At 35.7% G+C, this 16460-nt stretch overlaps 1 protein-coding gene across 2 annotated transcripts in view; it reads left to right on the plus strand.

Moving 5' to 3' along the window:
• Window positions 1-542: 542 nt before the first annotated feature.
• Window positions 543-16460, plus strand: part of LOC115440240 (histone-lysine N-methyltransferase PRDM16) — a 126976-nt gene continuing 111058 nt past the window's right edge. For both annotated transcript variants that reach the window (XM_030164458.2, XM_030164460.2), the window contains exon 1: window positions 543-832. In XM_030164458.2, the coding sequence (XP_030020318.2) occupies window positions 793-832 (40 nt within the window). In that variant the 5' untranslated portion in view covers window positions 543-792. The remainder of the gene's footprint in view (window positions 833-16460) is intronic.

Consider the following 16460-nt stretch of genomic DNA (forward strand, 5'->3'; position numbering starts at 1 on the left):
ACTGTTACTGATTGAAATGGAATACCTTTTTTAGCATAAGGTGTGGTCAATTTGTATAAAGCATGCAGAAGGTTTTTTTTTATCCTTTGTATACTTCAATTACGATGTAGCTTATTTAGATCGAGATTCTTTGCTCGACTTGCTGGAAATTCTGTGGCAAAATATACCATGTCTGGACCTTTGAAATTCTTATGAATCTACTATAGCTTATTAATGTCTCCGCAGCTATCATATGGATAACGAGGTAAATACATGAAATACCACAGTCTTAATTATATATAAACGGCATAATTCTTTGTTTAAATATGTATGAAATACAAAGACATAGAACGTCAAAGTATTCAACTACCATCATTGTCATCGCCATGTTGGCGTACAGCGTAGTGCGCCAAGATTAGTGTTAGTGTAAACTACAGCCGAACAGCTCGGAAGGTAGGTGGACAGGCGGACAGGCCGCGGGTCATGCGGAGACAGCGCGGGCGGTCACTATCGCGTTTCCCGCGTGAAAATCGCTTTCCCCGCGGTCGCGGTGTGGCGGAGCACGTGAACGCAGTGTCCCGCCGACCGCTCGCGTGACACGCCGCGCTGCTCGCGCCATACGCTCACGCAGCCATCCTGCAGGACGTACCACGTACGTTCCCGACGCCCGCCCGCGCCGCACTGCCGTCCCGGCCGCCCGCGTCCCCCGCGCACTCTCTCATCAACCGTGTTCTATTATCAAAAAATTTCAAATTTCTTCCCTGTGCCATCGATCGCGGTAAATAATAGACAGTCCCTGTCGCGGTGGAGGCAATGAGGTCGAAGGCGGTCGCGAGGCGGCTACAAGCGCAAGGTGAGCTGCCAGTACTTTTTGAACTATTTGTTTTTGTTTTCTTTTTTTAAAGTTTTCTTGTGGTTGTGATCCAGCTTGTATGCATCTAGTTACATTTCATTTTAAACTAATGACATCTTCGGTTATTTTAGTTGATTACCTTTATTTTTTACTGTATTCAAATTAACTTAAGTACTTTTACCTAGTTATTGTGTATATAGAGCCACAAAAAATCTTAATGAAGAGCGATGTAACTGAGAGCTGTAGGGGTGCGTAGTAGGTATACAATGATAAGGACAGTGATGCGTCAGCCGCGCGCCGCCATTGGCCAGCGCCTCCCCCGCCTGACAAGATAGTGAGGGCCATCCTCCGCGTTACGCCGCGCGGCATTATACCGTGCTACATAGAAATAAGGTCGAGTTTTCAAAAATGCTGTAACAGGAGGGATGGTCTTACCGTTGTCATTTGTCATTGGATGAGCACAGAGGCTTTTCAGTATTTACTTTTATTATGTGCGACATAAACAGAGGAATTCTGTTCTCTTTCCGTATCTATAGTACGTTTTATACGTAAGTGTTTTTATATTGAGTTGTTAACAATGAAAAACAATTTGTGATTTCTTTTTGGTATATTTCATTGAATCTTTAAAAATGTGACTCTACTTTCTCTACCATTCAATTTTAATTAAATATTTAGTATAATGATGAATAATAAATATATATTTTTAAACTGATCAATAAATAAATCTTCCCTAACATAGAGATTTATACAATCAATACCTATTCGGTTTTGTGCTATTGCAGATTTGGCTTTACAAACATACAAAAATATATTCATTAATTAATCTGGAAGCGGACATAACATCAATAAAAAGATCACCTAACAACAAAATAAAACACAAATATTCTAAACATGTTTAAAACATTGAAAAACAGGGAATAGTGAATACATAATATTGGATATTATAAAGTCCTAAACGTGAATTCCAAAACATTGATAACAACATTTCGCAGTTGTCAAACGTAACCGGCAGTTTTAAGGATTCAGTTCATAACAATCGAAACAGCTTTTCGGTTGTTTTCCGTATACAAATCTTGTAGATGTTTTAGAAGAATACTTTAAATTAAATTAAAATACATTATTTATCATGCAGGCGAACAAAGTTGTACTTACATATGATACGTCAAAACAATGTATAGGAATAATAATTATTATTTCTAAATAACAACTTATATAGCTATGGACATTTTTAAATTAGGGCTCTTTGAGGATTATGCAAAGAGAATATTAGTTTTATGTTATCTAGCCACAGGTGTATACCAAGAGGCCGAGTGGACCGTGGCCACCCAAGCATTACGTGGTACCCATCCGCAGTATTTTAAAGCAGCGTATTACTACTATCATTTTTAAAACTACTTAAATTATCAAATCTACACAGAAGGCTTTTAATTTTTTTAGTGGCTTCTCTGGAAAATAATTTGCTACGTCTATATTTCGACCTTTTCAACCTTTCTTTCATGCACCTACCAGATTATCTCGGCACTACTCTAAGGTTGGCTGGTAGAGAATGCCTATGGCATTAGGTCCGCCTGTATACATTTGCATATGAAGTGCTTAAATAAGTAAATAAATAAATATATTCCTGGTTATTTGGCTTAAAAATACTGCTAGTTTCTTTATTATCGGCATGACAATATCTACTCTACGTGACGCATAGAGGCATCACAAGCTGCTATAATATATAATTGCAATGTTTAAGAAATCATAGTGCATTTTATACATTAATTTGAATTGATACGTTTTTATTTGACCACTTAGAAATTTTATCGTCTCCGTAACATGTGCTTTGCTGTATTTATCTATTCCATTAATTTAGTTGCATGTTTTATAGAGCTAAGTTTTCTTAGATACTCGATAAACTTAAGTGGTTGATGTCATTCAAATGCTTAGCCTTGATGATCCTGGATTAGAAACATTGCGGATACAAAAGTGACGGTAGAACAGTATTTTTTAGCTAAAATAGGCAAGCATATTTTATATGAAGCAAAGAACAAAACTAAAGGTCTGTTAATAAATCTCAACTATAAAGCTAGAGATATTTTTAAAATACATAAATTATTTGATAATTTCATAACATTATACAAAGTTACATACACACAAAGAAGAAGTAGTGTGGCCTAGTGCGGATTGGTAGTGAAGTCTACCAATGCGCACTAGGCCAGCATGGTGGACTAAGGCCTAATCCCTCTTAGTAGTAGAGGAGGCCCGTGCTCAGTAGTGGGCAAGTATATAATACAGGGCTGATATTATTATTATTACACACACACACACCTTTACATTAGAATAATAATGATTTTTATTTGGGATATATATTAAAATACATAATATGTGATATAAAAACCGACAACTACGATACAGGAACGGCCTAGTGTGGACATCACCGTATTTAGCCATAATTTGAATAAATAAACATTATTATGTTGTATATTTTCTGCGGGAAATCACGGCCGGCCCTTTTGGAAGTCATGGGACATGGATCCAACACGTAAAAGTACTTTTAAGATACATTAATCTAGCTGGGATGTGTACACCTTGCAAGTACTCTTTCTGTCTGTATGTGTAGAGGCAATACAGCAAAAAACAGCGTTCGCAAGATGCATGGACGATAGCAGAGAAGACGGGAATTATACTGGATCTATGGATGGAATCTAGCTGGACTGGTTGCTAGGCTATTGATTGAGACCACGAGATGCCTATCAATGAAAATGTCTCAAACATTCTATTCAAGACAGAACGGTAACTTGTGCTCCACTAAATGGGAGTCCCATAAGTGGCGTACCCCAAGAACGCAACATTGGTGTAGGTACCTAAAGGTATGCACCGATTTCAACGTCGTTAGTCGCTGACGCGTCTCGCAGCGGTTTTCCTTGCTATTACAGACATTGAGCATATCCACCCTAGAACTCAGATTCTTAGCTCTTTCTTACTCTTCTAGCCGGCCAGTTACAGAAAGCCAAGGTTCAGAGGGTCTCATTTAGCTCCTACGGAATCAGTGTGTCCTTTACCGTCGGCTCACCAAAAAGCCGCTCTTGCAGGCTTTAATTATTCTTATTATAAATGTCATAAGAAACGAATACGCGAGTAGCTCGTCAAAGAAATTGTTAAGCATATTCATACCTAACTATAAAACATTACGTATATTCAGTTTTATACGTACAAGAGCGTGCATTTCGCATGCGAGCAAATTGTGTGGCGAACATAAAGATTATATTGATATAGCGTCCATATCTAGTGGTTTTATCGTGTCATTAAAATGGAACATGAACCGCGTTACGAAATACCATCGTTTGTTTTATGTACTTTTATATATGATAAAACCATGGTTATATGAAATATGTATGTATATTTTGATATGTTATCAGTAAAACGATGTGATAGATTTGAGCATTGGAAATTGGCATAGTTTTGAGTTTTAATCGATAGCTTGTTTAATGTGTAACAAATGCTGTGACAGCCTGTAATTAAACAGCACTGCAGCAATTAGTTACTAAATTGTTAAAAAAACTATGTAAGGTGTATGTTTTGTTGGCTGTTCAAATAAATAAATGTTGGTTAGTGTTGGAGACTAAATAGCTGCCATCGGAATTGACATGTTAAAAAACCTATAAACACTAATATCATTTGTAGTTTTATTTTTTAACGAGAGCCAGTGTATATTGATGAAATAAATGATAATAGCAGCGCTGTAATATATACTGTCACACTGCTGGGTGCAGGCCTCCTTTACTACTAAGAAGTTTAAGGCGTTAGTCCACCACGCTAGCCTAGAGCAGATTGGCAGACTTTACAAAATTCGCATAAAGAACTTCTAGTATACAGATTTCCTTACAACGTTATCTTACCTTTATATAGATGAAAGTCCGGCATAATTTAAGTTGTCATTAAGAGACAAGACATCTTTCTTTGGTCGACCTTTAATTTAAACTACGAGAGTATATTTTGCCGTTATAGATAAAAACATATTTAATTTTTATTTTCAATGCTGTTAGACAGTTGTGGTGTTCCTCTTTAAGTAGTTAATTTACCCTGAAACATTGACTAGTACCTTTATTCTAAACCACAATTTAAGTCTACTTCCACAGTTTCTTGATTATCAGTACAAAGATTAGTTTTACTACCAAAATAAAAATACAGTTGAGCTGTTTCCTCTTTAAGTACTTAATTAATCCTGAAACATTGACTAGTACCGTCATCGTAAACCTCAATTTAAGTCTACTTCCACAATTTCTTGTTTATCAATACAAAGATTAGTTTTACTACCAAAATATAATTACGTTTGAGTGCAACGTGCATCGGCTATACCGCGAACGTGAGACTATACGTATAATTACATATTGTGTGTACGTAGTTGGCGTCGTTTAATATCTGCCCACGTCTTTATGACCCTCGTAAAGCTTCGCTCGCAACGATCCTCAGAGTGTCGGGAAATTCGATTCCTGCACGTTGCCCTTTTGTGTGGACCCGATTGTGTACCTTTACTATAGTGGTTTTAAATATAACTAGTGCCAGTAACTGTGTGCATTCTGAGTATTTTTTGCTTGATATAGGAATATCTGGAAGTGCTCAGTTGTTTTTATGTGATGACTGATGTACAAGCAGCATATTATTAAATTAGATTTCGTTTATGAGTAGTTCGCTCTTTGTTAGATGAAACTCGGAAATAACATCTTGCCTTTGTTTCAAAAGAACTCGGGCTCTAGTTTGCAAAAATAGCGTTGCATATAATAGATGGTAATCTGGTACTTTAAATTGTATTAAATATGTAGTGATATTTTTTGAATTTACTTTCGTTTATATGAATAATTCTCAAGTCTACAGACATATCTGGTGACCTTAGTAGGGGATGTCTTTACTTTGTTCGTTAGAGATATTTGCCTTTCAAGTAGTTCAATTGTGTAATATAAGTAGTATTTATGTAATCAATTTTAATAATACTAATTTCCTTACCTCTTAGTTTAGTTATGCATGCAAACATTGAAATGAGATTATTACGTTGAAAATAAGTTAATTTTGTTTACATAAATTACGCCAATACAGTCGTAGCGAATACATAATAGTGTCTTAGCATTATTATTTGTTTGTCCTTCGTCTAGTTAGGGTTCGAATGGACTTGAATGTGTATGGCTGTTCGGAATTAGTATTACGTATGGCAAACAGTCTGCGCGTTTACAATGGCCGCTGTAAACAAACTTCCAGGGCTAAGAATTTCCAATTTACCCGGCGGACAATGGCGATGTCTTCCATAAATAACTCGAACAATATTCAATAACCGCTCGCCGGTTTATTTCTCCAGGAATAGTAGTCGTAAACCGCGCAGACATACCTACGGACGGATCCTCGAATCACAATAACGCTGCAACTCAGCGGAATCCATAATCTTATTTTTGTACCGCACCGCGAAGCGTGAATTTCGCAATTACCAGTCTTGACGCGATCACACGGGAATGTCATCTCAATCCTTTCTTATGTAAAGATTAGATTCGTGCGGTGAGACTTTCACAAAATAAACACATGTCGCGGTGCACACGTGCCAATGTGGACCTTATCTCGGCGACGGAGAGTAGCGCAGCGAGCGTGTTGGTGCGCCGTCTGAAAGTAGACTCTTTGTGATGGTGCGAGGGTTAGTAATGCTTTGCAGGTGTTCAGAGCCAAGATCCATTGTGTTCCCTCCTATAATTTTATCGAAGCTGATTTACGATCGATTGTTCGGCCGGTGGACAGTTGGCGAGGCATGGTGTGTGTGCGTGCGCGCAAGTGTGCGCGGAGCTTGCGTTCCCGCGCCTGCTCCTGCCCGCTCCTGCTCTCTCCTGCTTCCTCCGTCCCTCATCCCGACTACCTGCAGATGTTGCTTCGAGACGATTGACGACCGCCAGAGCCACACGACGCCGTCGTAAATTAAGAAATGACGCCTCGGAACGCACTCTGAGAATGGTCTTTTCAGATTTATTTTATGTATCACAAGAGGAATTATGACCGGAGGAGGAATACATGCAATCCCTTAGTTTTATTAAAAGCTTTTGCTTCCGAAATGTGTGTCTTCTTTGGTTTAGGATATAAATATTTTCTATTATTGCAAATTGACAAAGTTTGCATGTATTATGAGAAAAGGGATTTTTAATGAATTGGTAATAACTATCGGTTTAATAAGGCTCTACATCTTCTGAATCTGTTATAACAATATAAGATATATTTTCTTTAGCGTTATCCAACATATGAAGTTCGTCACAGTGTACACAAAACAAGTGAAATATGTCTAGCTGTTTACTATTTTCTTACATGAATCGCGATGATTGTTTTATAAGAAAGGCTTGGCAGATGTTTGAACAAAACAGGCGCCTATTAATGCCATGATAAAACAACGATAATAAGTTTGCTGGCAAATTGTTTCCTCTATTAAGGTTGAGTTTCAATAGTCAATAACTCCCCGAGTATGGAATGGTGTAAAACATGAAGTATAAGGAAAACGCATTAAATTCCCGTCGTTACCATATTGACAACTAGAGAACAATGCTTTTATGGAAACGTTTAGAATGTTCGGTTTTGTGGAAAATATTTTCGTCAATATTTGAGTTTGACAATCGGTCGAGTACAGGTTGGATACTAGGAAGCCGTTAAAAGGACTATTACTTTCTTTTTGTAAATTTTAGAGTTAACACAATGCTTTCTAATGTTTACGCGAATGTTGGACATTGAAATAAAACTATTTTACGAATTTTATCCCGAGTTCCCCACGTGACTACCCCCGTGGAGAAAACTAAAACACTAAAAGCGCGATAAAATCAGAAATATTGTTTAATTTTAATACGCTTTTTCAACTCAAATTGGTTTGATACATTTAGTGAAATGCATAACGCTGACATAATGCATTTTGACGCCGACTAACAACGAACAGACATCGATTGACATAATAATATTCTGTCAATGGTCAGAATCCGAAGTGATTCCTTTTGAACTTAAATACTAGCAAAACAAACATTCACACGAGCAATGAACGCTACGCAGTGCCTATATTGGATTTCCTATAATATCCTGAATGACATTGCAACTATTTTACTTAAGCCGGGTAAAATCAGGTATCAAATACTCTACGTTTTTATATAAAATGAATTTTCCATATAAATTGCTATTAGCATACCAGTAAAACAGACACAGTATAAACAAAGTTTTCAGGTTATGCGGGTGAAGGCGAGTTAAAATTAAACCGTAGAGCGAAGGAAATGGGGTCGCCTCTAGCAGGGCTTCACTTTTGTACCGGGAGCCTTTCAATTACTTAACCCGCAGGTAAATGTGTTCCCGTCAAAGAAAACTATACGATCTTCGTACGTATGTCTTGGGTTAACTAGCTTTTGCTAAAGGTTTGGTTTATAAGAACTATTATTGGATATTAGAACGTTTATATATAATTTGTGAATGGCTGAAGCAGTGATATGTTAAATATTTCTAAGAACCTTTTTTTAGGTTAATGGTGTATTAAATATGTAAAGCGAGCATCCTGGTTGCACCTCTGCCTACTATCCTAGGGGATATCCTATACTACCTTAGGGGATAAAGGTGTGATGTACGAGTAAGTGAGTGTGCAGATTATAAAATAAATTCCAATATAGCTTGAAAACTACGAAGTAAATTTTCTTATTCGACTTTCTTGTAGATTACGTGTAAGACAATGGAAATGTAGACCAGAGCGTTTCATAACGCCAGCGCATTATGATCTCAGCGATCGCTTATCTCTGACTCAGTGTTCACGCTTCTAATATCCGCTCGAGATATCGCAGCCGCGAGCTACATCTGCATTAAAACCTTTGTGCCTAACGTTTCAGATATTGCCTTAATACCTAAGATTATTTTCTTAGAATAGCGTCTTAACACTAAAAGCTTGTTTTTCAATGCTCAAGTAAATGTGATCTATGTTATTTTTAGACATTTAATGTAGATAGTCTTTGTCAAAGGCAACACGACTTTACTCACGTCTACGTAGTCGGAATCGCCGACCAGTTTCGACCTATTAAGTAAGTCATCTTCAGAGGCGAGTGCTAAGAGGACGTAGCGTCGCGAAGGCCTCTCGATATCGATCAGTGATTTAATATCTCACGTAAGTTTTAATAATATCATTAGATAGTATTTGTTTGATTATCATTTATTTGGGTATAGTTGATATATTTTGGTCGTCTTATTTCCTATTGTATGAGTAGCATTTAAAACATAGCCGCGCAAGATAACAGCGATTAAAAATTGCAAAGTCGCCATGACTGATTTTGCCGATTGTGTGGCTTAGTCGCGGTTTGAAGAAAATTTTGCTGTTGTAATGAGTGATTATTAAAGACTAACATCTAGTTATAGTGCCGACTGTTGAGTAGTGCCATACGCGGCTTTGTTCTTTAAAGTTTTGTATTGGTTGTTACTGTTTATATACATTCGTGTTGCCTAACATCAGGATAACGGTTTACTTGTATCGTCCGTATAAACAAGTTTAAGACACTGCTGTCGGTGGATATCAGAACAACTTTGATCACAAATGAACGGATCTAAGCCGACCTTGGCACCCGGAAAACTACACAACTTCGAAAATCATACTAATATGTGACGCGGTAATACAATCATATCGATACAATGGTACAATAAAAATCAACGGCCGCTGTGAGCCCTTGACACCTAATGCTCGTGGTAAGTAAACTCCATAGTTAGAGCCTTGAAATGCGATTGCCGATTGATATTGATTATTTCCTAGCAGTAACTGACACCTACGCAAGAACAGCAGGATTGGAAAGGTCAGAGAATGCTATCCTATCGAAAGGGATATTTCATACATACATACATAGTATCACGCCTTTATCCCATAGATTCCCATATAGAGAAATCATTCCATTGGCAGAGACTATGGATTGCCCGTTTGTACGATCCTGGAATACTTCTCGCGCTTCCTCCACCTTCATCAATCATCATCATCAAAGGGAAATGGTTATATATATGTAGTTCATTTGATACAGGTTATCCTTATGATTCGGTGTTTTTATTGAGAGCTCTTAGCACCAGAAAACTGCTTTGTCAGTCCGTTACAGCTTTGTGAGATGTGATGCCGCGATGTAGGAAGACAATTAATTTATTTATTTTATTTCGAAACACCATTACACACTTCATAAATCTTAAATAAAGTGTTAGGGTACAGATATCATTGTGTTTAATTCTTAAAGTTATTTATAAGTTACTCTAAAAAAATAATGAAGTTCTTAATTGGATATGTGTTAATAAATAACGGTTTATTTTGCTCGATTTGAAATAGGTAAGTACAATAAATTTGCGTTTGCCTAAATTAATATTAACAAGGCTCAGTATAAAAAACAGAAATATACCAGGATACAGCTTAAACCATTATACAAGTACTTGTAGCGTTTACTTATTTTGTAATTATTTTACACTTCTTTGGAAAACTCTCAGTTTTATTTTATTTTTGTTAGGTTGAAATTGTCTCGATGCTTATAAACGTCTTTAAAGATCGTACCACTGCTGTTGGCTATGGTTATTTATTAATATGTTTGCCGAATAACTAATGATTTCTTATGTTTAAGCGAATGTTAGGCATTGAAATAAAACTATATTGCGGATTTTATATTAGTTTTTTTTCCGTCGCTTCGAACACTTTGCAGCCTTCATGGTCACGGGAGCGACTAAGGTGTTGGTCATTCGAAAAGTTAAAATTACGATATCTAATTACATTTTTTTTAAATATAGCTATTGATGAGTGAATGTGAGTGAATGAGCTCACAGTATCTTGAATTCTGGCAGCCGGTCTTTAGGGTTCCAATTCAATTAATAAAACAGGATCCCAGGCTTGCGCAAGTGTCCGACCACCTTCTCTATTGAAATTTGGATGTTTTTAAATTTCAAGAGCTTCGCAAAACGTCGGGAGAAAATTTTAATACAAAAACCGCAAAATAGTTTTATTTCAATGTCGGATAATTAATGTATACTATGTATAATATTGACACTTAGAATTTTGCCGACGGGTACTGGAGACTTAATTGTAGAATTCTAAATGACTGAGTTTAGTCAAGCAGCTTATGCGTCTTACTATGCACATTTATGATGAGAACTTATGCATATATTTTTACCATTAATAATACCGAAGATGTGAACCGGATTTGGTCGCCATATGAAAATGTATGTATATTGTTAATTCTTATTTGGTCTACAGCGATACGGGCCAGGAGCCTAGTGCAGTGACCGCCGTGAACTGATGTAACTGATGTGAAATGACCCTAAATATAATAAATAAATAAATAATAATAAATAATTAACATATTAAAAACTCCCGTCTAGTTATTTCATTATACAAGGTTTTTTATGACGTTAGTATAAATAGCTTAGCTGAAGTTAACAATTTAAATAATTTATTTCATGTAGATTATCATAAGATGATACGTTAAATGAAATAACTTTATATTAAGGTCTTATATTCATTAAGATTCAGTTAACGGCATTCAGTTTAAAATCGTCAGTCTAGACATTGTTATCAGATTTTTCGACAGCTAAGCCAAAAACGATATCGTGACGAATATAATTTGAACACAGATTAAACATTTTGAAATATTAAAACTTATCCCTTATTAATATATAACTTATCATTTCATAGAAATAAAAATTGATACTTGATTTCTATTTAATATATTTTACTAATTTACTAATAAACAAACAAGATAGAGTCATTTAGGGGATAGAGAAGGATGTAGAGAAAATTTTATTATTTTTAAATTAAGTAGAGTTGATAAAATCTTGTGGTCAAATCATACAACAATACAGTCACGTTTATGTTCCAAAAAGTTAGTCAGATCTGGAACAAATGTTCATGGTGGTAAAGGATAAGGTAAGTGTCAATTGCGGTAACAAATCATAGAATATTCCACAATCATTCGGTTTCTATATCATTATCTACAATATATTCATAGAAAAAATAAGGCAAACAATATCGGCACAATGCTTTATGCTAATTATTATAAATGAATGTTGGTAAGGGTTATTGTCCAGTGCGCGCGATGTGATGCTATCTGCTTCCGAGCGTCGCGCCGGCGTTATTATCATAATGGCCTTGAGACACGAACACTTATAAGGGGCACTTACAATCAATCAGATTTCCTTTGTGTCCTACAAATCTGTAAGAATTGTTATTGTAGTCAATAAAGCCAAAGGTTTCTTTCGATAACATGAGTGGTAATTGTAGGTTGCAATCATGTCTAATTGGCAATTACGGTAAAAGCTACGTTTTTAAATCTCTGTTACCTGTTTGTGTGGATCAGTGGTTTTAATAATTGGTTTGTATTTTCATTCGTTTTCTTTACAGAGTTTAGTTTTGTTTTATATGGACACGAAAAATTTACTCCACTGCATCTACTGGTAAATGGAGTAGGGTCTCATAGAATTTCGAATGAGGAGAAATGATTACCCCTTGACAGTCGACACAATTATGTCGGCCTGTATGTGCTTGATATAAACGGGCTGATCCCGGAACGTGATACACTTACGTGGACCACTATGGCGGATTTTAACACCTTGTGTACGGTGGTCGCTATCCGGGCGGATAAATGCTATCACCAGCAGAGAGACTATATACTTAGTATGTACTTAGTTGTAGAGTTCCGCGAATCTATTAAAGAGGGATTCAGATTCTGCAAAATAGCACTATTGCTGCCGACGGCACTCAAAAATAGCGAGTGACGTTTCACTCTTTTGCACAGTTGGGCTTATGGACCTGACGACTCCTAATTAACCAAATTCACACTATCAGTAATACATCTAAAAAACTCTATCCTAGATCCAATACTAATATAATACTTGCAAAACAAAAATGTTTGTACTGAAACAGCATAACGAATGTAGGGACCTTAAAACTATCAAATTAACTTTATTTTCGTAAGTATTTCCTTATCAGGGCCCATGAAATCGCATTCGGAAGAATCTCGCGTTTTCCCTCCGATCCGTCACCGGGACAATGGGAGCGACCTGGGAGTTGAACCGAGGACCTCGTCCCGCCCGTCACGTGATAACGTTATTGATAGTGCCGTCGACTGTAACTGATAGTTCGGCTATTGATTTTTGTATGTCTTTCATATATTTGCTCAGTTCTTAAAGAGTAAAATGCACGCCAAGATTAACATTAGAAAAAATATATGAAATTTAAAATAAAAATGGGCATTAAAATTTTAATTATTTTTTAAATAAACATATTTAAGGTACTTTTTAGATAACTTTTTTAAATTACAGCAGATTGAAACGTCGATCGTCTATCTTCAATTCAGTCGTTCTATTCATCAATAGTGACAACGAACTGGTATAACAAAGTACCGCATATTTATTGTACAGTGGTCCTTTTCTTCAAATATAAGATTCTAAGGGTCTGTTTTACAACTTTGTAGTAAATGGCATTCGTCATATAAATGTATAAGCTGATCAAATAAAATACTTTTATCTATGCTCCCAAATCATTGGTAATACAGAGAGTACTATATACATTAGCTGGTTAATACGATTACTGTCAATAAAGTTTACTTGAATCTTGTGGAACAGCCCTTACGTTACGTAATTCTCAGAATTTAAACTGGCTATAATGCGTTTTAAGCTAGAGTATAAAAACGATTGCTAAAAAATACACAAATTGGTTATATCCGTAGTGTTGTTTTAGTGCTTGAATATAATAGCTACCTCTAACTGATCTACACAATTTCACTCGCGTTAAAATCCTTTTCTTAAGAATGAATTATATTTCTATAAATAAAAATATACTTAAGTACTTATAATTATCTACTAGTAGTCATCTAATGGTTGAAATTCACTGTCGAATTTCATATATTTGTATATCATATATTTTATTACATATATTACATATAAATTTTATTTTTCTGCACTCCTTTTCTATATGAATTTTAATTTTGCCCAATCTCACACGTCTCCGCGCGTGCTATATAGGTGTAAGGGGTACAAAGTTCTTGTTCATATATAAATTAGCACATGACTAATTATATCTTATCATAAAATAAATAATTTACAGAAATTAATGCTTAAATGCACGCCTTATTTTAAAGATAAGATAATATTATCGACGTATTGGAATCAAAAGAATGCATTCTGAGAGTCAAGAACAAAAATGATAATTTAAATCAAAATGTTTTAAAGAATATTTCTAATAAATATTTTTGAAGAAACTTTAAGTTAATATTACATATTCACAGTCTATACTCTACTCGCCTTACTAATAAATATACGTCTGTATTAGTTATTCAAAGTTTTGTTTTGTAATTAATTCATGTGACATTTATAAATCATTTCATTCACGAAGACGCGCCTGACTATTCAGCCCAATCGCTCACAGTGTACGTGAGCAGTATAAGTGCACACGCACACTACGATGGATAGCGTCGGGGAAAGTGCTTGAATCTGTCCCCTTACCCCGCGACATCCCACAACAACCCCGCTGAAAATGTGGTGACGCACGTCTTCATCGACGAAATGAGCTATATCATAGGAACCGAGACTACATAAAACCGACATTTTGTCCATATTTGTATAACTATGACAGATTTGTAGGTGCAACGTTTATTAATAAAAACCTAAATATATTTTCTTTAGAGTTACATACTCCGTACAAGAATTTAGTAAAGGTTTTTTGGATTATAAAGTCCTGCGTAGATGACATATTAATTAGTAATGTTTATTGTTAAGGCTTTCAGTATTAATCAATAAAAGAACAATGGAACAGAAAGTATTCTTATCTACGAAATGTCAAGTCTCTACGAGGTTTACGCTTCCGGTCTCTTATCTCGTGTCCTCGATGCGAGACGTGTGGCGAAATAAATGGATTTTTCACCGATTTTCCTTCCGCACTTTACCCCCGAATAGATATGGCAAAGGACGTTTTAAAACAAAGTATTTTTTCTGCATTTATTAGTTATTTGGTAGCGCTTAATCGATTCTGATGTTAGTATAAGTAGACTGTCATGGTATGTATGAGTACATTATTCAGTTAAATAAATAAATAGATGCCTCGTTGGCGTAAATGTATTATGGTACGACTGCAGTGCTGAAGTCTCGTGTTTGATGCTCAGGTCGGAAAAAATATTATTAAAATTAAAATATTGAGATATAGTACTTGCCATGGGCAGGTCCGATTTACACTTCGCCGGTTTTTTGTTACGTCTTAAAGGTGTTTAATAAAAAAGAAAATGACCGGTAGTCAAAATATGTGTTCTTGACACTGAGACATAACATTAATGTTTAAGTCTTGAGCACGAATTATTTCAGGACAAGCTTTGTGTATTGTTGTTTTAAATTTATTGCCATTATACCCGATGATATTTGAGATTCAGTATAACTTTTGTAATGCGATTACTGATATTATAATAGCACGTGCGTGATAGGTTTTTTGTCACATAACACACACACACACTCCTTTTTATTTTCAAAGGCAGGCAGAGGTTCACTAGTGCGCTCACTTTTTACCATGAATATTCCATTCCATAATATGATGGAGGAGAGCTTATTGCCATAACGAGCCCAAATTCCAGAATTCAGGCTGATACTGAATAGAAAAATCAAATATCACTATGAAATTGTTGTGTAATATTTTTTTCTGTGGTTTGACTGTCATTTATTTCAACCGATATAGTATATTAATAATTGTAACTTTTATGACACGTTACATACAATTTTACTATTTTTAAACATATACTTCAATTTGGATTATGCATAATGCATTCACTTGACTGCCTTGGTGGCGTAGTTGGAATTGTACACGGTACGAATACGACTACTACGCTGAGGTCCTGGGTTCGAATTTTGGGTCGGGCCAAAATAAGTGTGACTGGGATTTATCTTCTTAAAAATAGTCAGTCGCAACTCGGAGTCAGGAATTTGGCGGTTTGTTATTCCGTGCCTTGGAAAGCAAGTAAAGCCATTGATCCTGCGCCTAATCTCTCCCTGGTTATGTCGGATTGCCGTCTCACCGGACTATGAAAGTAAAATAGAGTGCACCTGTGTATTACGCACACACTTGTGGAATATATCTCCTGCATACTTGGCTGAACTCTATTGAGATGGGCCGCCGCGCCTAAATTCGGTTACGTAGGAATCAATGCATGCAATTCTTCAATAAATAACAGCGTTTAATTCATACTGACACATTTTTAAGACATCATTTTGAATTGTACTCCATTAACTAGTAATCATTATCCAACAGCCAATTAGCATCAGAACATTTTCATGTTCCGTTCATATTACAGTTAAGTTCAAGCTTCCTACTTTTAATTTAACGTGCTGCTTCGTAAATATTATTAACATTTCGTAGTACCACCACAAAAATGTTACTGCCGAGTATGCGTGGGCAATTATACATTTTTAACCTAATTACTTTGATCTACTTACTTTCTGTGTAGTTGAAGTTTTATTTCTACTTTACTTTTAGATATGAAGAAGTTGTTTTTAATTATGTGAAAAACGAATGTTAAAAAATAAAAGTAGTGTTTCTGGTTTTAGTTATGTTTCATGTTTCAGTTGCAAAGGTTGGTAGTGTTTTTTAGATAGAAATTGTTATTAAAATGAGGAAGTA

Source organism: Manduca sexta, chromosome 10 (genome assembly GCF_014839805.1).
Source record: "Manduca sexta isolate Smith_Timp_Sample1 chromosome 10, JHU_Msex_v1.0, whole genome shotgun sequence".
In the NCBI taxonomy this organism is placed as follows: Eukaryota; Metazoa; Arthropoda; class Insecta; order Lepidoptera; family Sphingidae; genus Manduca; species Manduca sexta.